This window comes from Arachis duranensis, chromosome 7 (genome assembly GCF_000817695.3).
Source record: "Arachis duranensis cultivar V14167 chromosome 7, aradu.V14167.gnm2.J7QH, whole genome shotgun sequence".
In the NCBI taxonomy this organism is placed as follows: domain Eukaryota; kingdom Viridiplantae; phylum Streptophyta; class Magnoliopsida; order Fabales; family Fabaceae; genus Arachis; species Arachis duranensis.
This window is the reverse complement of record NC_029778.3, coordinates 1,384,630-1,392,231: the sequence shown is the minus strand read 5'-3', so window position 1 is coordinate 1,392,231 and position 7,602 is coordinate 1,384,630. Positions and strand designations below refer to the sequence as shown.

Below are 7,602 nucleotides of genomic sequence, written 5' to 3'. Positions count from 1 at the left end.
GGAATGGTTGCTTCTTTAATACTAATGTTATTCCTTCTCACTGGTGGATACTATGTCCAGGTATGAACAAGATGATTGATTGTATTCAAACACTGACTTCTAGATGTTCAAACCATGAGTTTGTTTGTTATAGAAGTAGTTTACAACATTAACTGAAAAAATGATTGTATTGAATGCATGGATTCAGCACATACCAAAGTTCATGCAGTGGATGAAGTACCTTTCATTCATGTACTATGGATTCAGACTTCTTCTAAAAGTGCAGTATTCAGGAGACCAACTCTATGAATGTGAGAGCATAGGAGGGTGTAGGACCCTTCAGAGTTCACCTTCATTTGACACTGTTAATTTGAAAGGTGGCTTACAAGAAGTTTGGGTTCTCATAGCCATGGCATTATGCTTCCGTTTTCTTGCTTACTTCTGCCTCCGCAGAAACATTGATGTATGCAATTATTAGTATCTTTGATGAGTGATTTGAGAATTAATGTGGTGGTTGTGGTTGTTTGTAACATGTAACATTTGAGGTAAGTTTGAAAGCAAAATGAAAATACTGAATTCATGTATTGTATTTTACAGCTTGTAATATAGCATATAGGTACTTCAATTTACATTAATCAAATTAATGAGGGTGATTTGCTATCTACAAACTTCTCTTTTTTTGCTTCATATTATTATTTCTCAATTTAAGTCAATCTTTGCTCTCAAGACACTTGCAACCACCTATTATCAAGCATGAAAACACAACTCAAAGGAGAGGGGGAAAAAATACACAAAATGTTCATAGTTTTTTTTTTTAAGGTGGAAATTCACATACAGTTGTCTTCACGTGAAATTGTTAGTTGAGAACTGCTAGATGGTTTGATATGTTTAATTAAACGGAAAAGCTTTGCATACAAGCCATTAGGGCTTGTATGCTTTACAAGTTTATTAAACAATAAAATCAAAATACGCGCTGCTCCACGTACGTTGATTACACGCGCTATATAACATCCCGCGTATATCTAACTTCCAAATTTAAAATATTTGTTTCCTTCTTCGTTTTCGTTATTTTGAGATTTGGTTGTTCTTCTTCTCGCGCGTCTTCCCTCATTCTTCTCCATCGATCTTTTCCTCTCCTTTTCTCACTGGTATGTTCTTCGTTTACGTTACCTTTTTCTCTCTCTGCAACTCGAGCTTCGTTTTCTCTTTTGATTTGTTGTTTTCTGAAATCAAAGTTTGAACTCGTTTTGAAGATAATGGATCATTCAATATCAGATTGTCAGCTGAATCCAGGCGAAGTGGATTATGAATTTGAATCTAACGAAGTTCCTGAGGTTTGATTTACAGTAATTTGTATAGCATTGTGTAGTTTAAAAATTGCTGAACATTGACTGTGAAAGTAACACGTTAACATGAATCTGTCGATTCAATGTATTAGTTGTGATTAATTACCTGGAATTTATAGCAGACGCTCGGGTATAGATCAATTCTTCTTTGGGTGTATTTTAGCTAGAAGTGTGGGTGTATCTACACTTTACTGGTTTTTTGTTATTTTTATTTGAGTTGTTGTTGTTCAGGTGTATTATATCAGACATGATTGAGTGTGTTTTTAGTTTTTGACATGGTGTATTCTGCAGCCTGTGTATTGACAGTTTATGGCTTTAAAGGTCATTCTGTAGTTGAGTTGTTGCGGTTCAGGTGTATCATATTAGACATGATTGGGTGTATTTGAATCATATCTATGGGTGTATTCACAGTTCTGACACGGTGTATTGTGCAGCCTCTCTCGGTTGTTGATGACGAGCTTGTTCTGAAGGTCGGAATGACCTTTACCACACTTGAAGATGCTGGAAAATTTTACAGGAACTACGCCAAGGCTGCAGGTTTCTCTACAAGAGTTCGGTGCACAAATAGGAAGGGAAACGAGATTAAGAATCAACTGATTACATGTAGCAGAGAGGGAAAATGGAAATCTAAAATATCTCCAACCGAGAAGACCAATCCGACAGCCGGTGTAAACTGTCCTACAAGAATTTATATACACACATTGAAGGATGTCGGTGCTTGGATCATTTCAAAGGTTGTGCTGGATCATTCACACCCCTGCTGTCCAAGCAAAGCAGAGATGCCCAAACAGCACAGGGAACTAAGCATGTCCATTCGTCGTATATTAAGAATGAAAAAGAAGAATCAGAATTTCTTTTTCGAGCTCGAAATTGAGGACAATCAGTCGATTAAGCTTGGTTTTTGGGCCGACACAAGGAGCATAGCTGCCTTTGAGAGTATTTCGGAGATGTTATTTCATTCGACACCACCTACAATACAAACAGGTAATATGCTGTTCATGTGTATGATGCCAAATTAATTTTGTTCTATGAATCTGCTGTAGAGGTATATATTGGATGTTTTTTGGGTGTATAAAATCATTATTTGGGTTTACGTAATGATTTCATTCTGCAATCTTGTAATTTGTTTCAGGTATAATTTGGTCTGTGGTTCTTTTGTCGGGGTGAATCACCACGGTCAGTCAACACTTTTTGGATGCGCTTTGATTAAAAACAAAGATATTGAAACATTCAAATGGTTATTTCAATGTTGGCTTCGTTGCATGGGAGGAAAGGCTCCGAATGGGATTCTCACCGATCAGTGCGCATCAATGAAAATGGCTTTAGAGGCCTGTATGCCAACAACAGTTCACCGCTGGTGTATTTGGCACATCATGAAGAAGATTCCAAGCAAATTAAACGGGTACAAGGGACATGCCGATATCGAACAAGAAATGAGCCATGTTGTTTGGAACTCTCATAGCAAAGACTCATTCGATAGGAATTGGAATGATTTTCTGCTGAATTTTGGTCTTGTGGACAACAAGTGGCTTTCAGGTAATGTGTTTTTAAAATCTGCAGCAGAAGTGTAAATTGTATGTTCTTTCGGGTGTATCTTACAGTCTGTGTTTGGGTGTATTATGCAGATCTGTACGAAGACCGTCACATATGGGTTCCTATCTATCTGGATCACCACTTCTGGGCAGGGATGAGAAGCACACAAAGGAGCGAGAGCATGCATTCATTTTTTAACAAGTACATCACCCGGAGCAGCTCGCTTATTCAGTTCGTCAAACAGTACGATAATTGCCTCGGAAGCAGGGAGCAAGCAGAGAGAGAATCAGATGCTGCAGATTTTCATACGGTCATACCGTGTGCAACCAAATCCTCCATTGAAGCTCAGTTTCAATATGCGTACACTCACGTAAAGTTTAGGGAAGTCCAAGCGCAATTCAGAGGAAAGGCGAATTGCATCACCAGATTAAAGAATTCCGCTCTAGGCTATTCAGTATACGAAGTCGTGGAACAAGTTTCCAGCTCAATATTCAACAAGTTTGCGGTTACCTATGACTCAGTTGCAGCCGAGGTAAAATGCCAATGCTTATTATTCGAGTCGAGAGGGATACTGTGCCGTCACACACTAAGCGTGTTAAGTTTCGAACAAGTAAGCCAAGTGTCCCCTAGATATATACTGGAACGATGGAGCAAGAAGGTAAAGAGGCGACACACACACACATCAAGAGCAGCCATGACGAGCCACTAATGGAGCCAAGAAGCAAGAGGTTCGACTAATTGGTTTTTCGTTCGCAAAATATTTGCGAATTTGCCTCTGAATCAGAGGAGTTGACTGCAATTCTGCACCGTGCGTACGATAACACCATGGCCGAGATGGAAGCATTAAAAGCCAAAAGGAAGGGGACATCTTCTTTATCCCACGAAGACACCAACTTGGAATCCGTTAACGAGCTTCAAAGCCCGCCAAGGATTCGAACAAGAGGACGTCCAAAAAACAGGCTAGGTTCAAAGCTGGAGAAACAGATTGCAAATGCCACAAAGAAGAAGAAGATGAAAGTTTTAAGCGAGGTAAAAGTAATGTTCTTTAAATTTGTGGCGATTGAGTTTATTTTTCTCGTTAATAGTTTAGCTAATGTGTGAGTGTTATATTCAGATAAACCTGTTTGATGCTGCATCAGCGGCGCATTCGAATTGCAGCCAATATCAAGGACACGTTATAAATTATCAGTTCAGGGTACCAGCAGCAGGGGATAACTCTTTGGGTGTATAGTTATATAGAATATGGGTGTAAAAGCACCGTTCTTTTTGGGTGTATTTTTGTTAATTCACAATTAATATATAGACACATATATAGATACATATAGAACAAAAGCTGTAAAAATTCACAGGTTATGGGTGTATATTTCATTTGATGTTTTTCTTCATATTTTAGTACATGTAATTCATACATTTTGAATACAGCACAGACAGTTGGGTGTATATTTTATTCAATCTTGGGTGTATTATTAGACTTGCGTTGGGTGTAACAGTTTATAATTTACGTTTATATATGCCTTGATTTTTTGCTTCATATTTTAACACCTGTAATACAGCTTTTGAATACATCACAGGCAGTTTAACTATGGAAAAAAATATACATGGAATAGAAGTTGTTGATAAATGGCAAATATTTACATCATTTGTTCAATTTACAAACTACCCTTCATTACGTAGATAGCGCAGTCATAGCTGAAAACGAAGAAAATAAATTACAAATCTCATTTAGGAAAGTTTAATGTTCAGAGTCACAAATTTATACCTTGTTTTTTGGCCTAATATTTTAACATATGATGCTTTAATTTTCTTCTCGTTCTCCCCTTTCGCCAGAGTTTCCCCGCCAGCATATGTTATCAATCTTGAAAATACATATCCCTTAAATACCAAAACAAATCAGTAATACACCCCAATGAATGGACAAGATACACCCAACAGAATGCACAATATACAACCAACACAACTAACGAAATAGACCCATCTATTAAAGTAAAGAAGACAGAGGCAACTTACAGTGAATTTATTAATGTCCTTTCTCTCATCACTTGGAGCTTTTTTGTGTAGCGGGTCAAGTATTTGACATTTCCGCTTTGTTGTATTTATCAACCATAACCACCAATGTCCCGAGTGACAAACAGGAGCAAAAATCTGAAGGATTGCCACATTTCAACAGTGTGTTATTTTATTTGGAATATAAGTAAATAAGCGAACTAACAAATATAGCAAACGAAAACTTACATATGGATGCGAACTTAATTTTTTTCTATCTATGAAGGGAATGAAACTCGGGTAGGCTTCCACCCTGAATTCCTTTTTCATTTTCGGGGATATGAATTCCCCCCTTGGGTGATCCGAAAGTTCCATGCTCTGCAAGAATTGCGAAACAAGAAATGAAATACTGAAAATACACAACTTACACCCAATCGAACCTAAAAAATACACCCACATCAATACAAAAAATACACCCAAAGTTCGTAGAAGTAACACTTACCACAATATCGGGGGGAGACAGTATATTTGTTCTTGAAACCTCTTTTCATTTTTCTGGTTTAGGATGAGACAGATGGCAGATACAATCTAGAAATATATGCCGAAATCAATTTTAAATTAATAAACATTGCAGTTGACTTTAGTGTAAAAACATTAATGTTAGTCTAATATTACCTGAGATTCTATATCACTTTTTGCCTGGAGGGATGCAAGGTGCATTCTTATCAAAACGTATTCTCCTTGTCCAATCAGAGTGCAAATCTCCTCATACTCGTCAGTATTGCCATCTGCGTCTTCCTTCAGTCTCGTCCCCAGATGTAGCACTTTTGTTTCATATCATCTGGAATTCGATTTATTCCCCCAAGAGTTTCAAACTTTGCAGAACTTTCTCCCCCAGTCTCCCTCTGAATTTGTGGACTTTCGTCTTTTCCCTTCGCCGCACTCCTTGCTAATTTTTGGACCAAACTGTCTAATTGTTCTAGCATACTTGCAGTTTCTGGAGATTTTTCCCTTTCTGTCTCCTGCGTTGACGCCCCCTCCTGGCTTGAATCAGTTAATCCAAGGCTGAATGATGGCATCCCTTGCACAGTTACACAAAATTAATCAGGAAGAATATACACCCAAACTCTTAGCAAATATACACCCAAACCCTAAACAAATATACATCCAATACTATTTTCTTACGTTTCTCTGGCCCCTTCAATCTGTAGCATAGGGGTTGGTTTGGAATCTGCGTCAGTGGTTGTTTGCTGGGATGGGGGCACAAAAAATTGGATCGGGACTCTAAACAAGAATAAAAATGAAAGGTTAACAACGTATTTGAAAATAATAAGGTTATAAGGTTGAAATATTCTTGGAAAACTCACATTGCAAGCGCTTCCGACGGTATTTGTTCCCTAACAACCATCATATTCGAATCAGTCGGAATCAACCTAAAATACACCCAAAGAAGGTCAAAAAATACACCCGAACAATTCAAAAAGAAGACGGGCTTTGTTTTTTGAGAACTTACATACTTGCAGTTTTTGCTTTTTTTTGCTGCCTTTTTTTTCTTGAATAAAATAATAAAGGGCTTTTTTTTTTCTAAAAAAAATATATACAGAATTAGAAGTAGAAGGTAATAAAAGAACAAAAGTAATGGTTATTTGAAAGAGAAATTACATGCTCTCTGCCGACTTGTTTACACTACTTTGTTCTATGCGTCCTTGAAAGGAAGGATCATCACTTCCCAAGTTCACAGCCGGTAGTCTAAACAGATTTCATGTTATTCAGACAAAATAAGATACATGTATAAAATACACCCAAATGAATGCACGAGACACAACCAACGGAATGGACAATATACACCTAACAAAACAAACGACATACACCCAACTTGATCCACAAAATACACCCAAATGGTTCACAAAATACATCCAAATCTCAAATAAACATACACCCAACTTGATCCACAAAATACACCCAAATGGTTCACAAAATACATCCAAATCTCAAATAATAACAAGATTTTATTAAATAATAAAGCTTCTTACGTTTCAGAGGACACATAGTGACCTTCTGTCGATCGCAGGTCAGCTTGGTTCTCCCTGCGAAACAAGATACAATTATTACCAAACAAAACACACCAAAATCTCAAATACACAGCCCAGCAAGACATACCCCTCTGCAGCAGATTTATCAACGTTTTCCCTTAGCCATTCATCGAGTTCGTCACTTGATATTTCATATCTCTCACTACATTCATAAAATAAGACATTAACAAAAATAATTACGATGATAGACCGTAATATAGCTTACGAGGTACTGTACCCGTCAAAGTATTGATCTTCTTCAGGAGGTGAATCCTCCACAACAACTTTTTTCTTTTTTTGTTGTGTTCTGGGTGGAAAAAAAAGAGTATCAATCAGAAATAAAAAATTAATTTTATCACAGAATATTATCCAAAGAAGTGCTTACTTTTTTGGTGTTGTTTTTGTTTTTTTCTTTTTCTTCTCCTTCTCCGCAGGTGATGATTCTTCGCTCCTATAAGTTAATAATAGACACTTCAGTTAATACACGAAATCTTTATAAAATAGCCAAAAGAAAGGAGTATTAATTTCAGGACATTACTCATCACTTGGTTCAGATTCAAATTCTGAATCAGAATCTGATTCCTCTTGCCTCTGCTTTCTTTTTTTGGAGTCCATTCTGGAAGGCAAACAATCATCATTTAGAACATACTAAAAATACACCCAAATGAATTCACGAGATACACCCAACT

General features: G+C 37.1%; 1 protein-coding gene across 1 annotated transcript; it reads left to right on the top strand.

Annotated features, from left to right (window-relative positions):
• The first annotated feature begins 6 nt into the window (after positions 1-6).
• Positions 7-527, top strand: LOC107496110 (ABC transporter G family member 26-like). The gene is made up of 2 exons (XM_016117309.3): positions 7-60; positions 188-527. The coding sequence occupies exons 1-2, from the start codon at positions 25-27 to the stop codon at positions 455-457; spliced, it is 306 nt and encodes a 101-aa protein (XP_015972795.1). The 5' UTR covers positions 7-24; the 3' UTR covers positions 458-527.
• Positions 528-7,602: the final 7,075 nt, after the last annotated feature.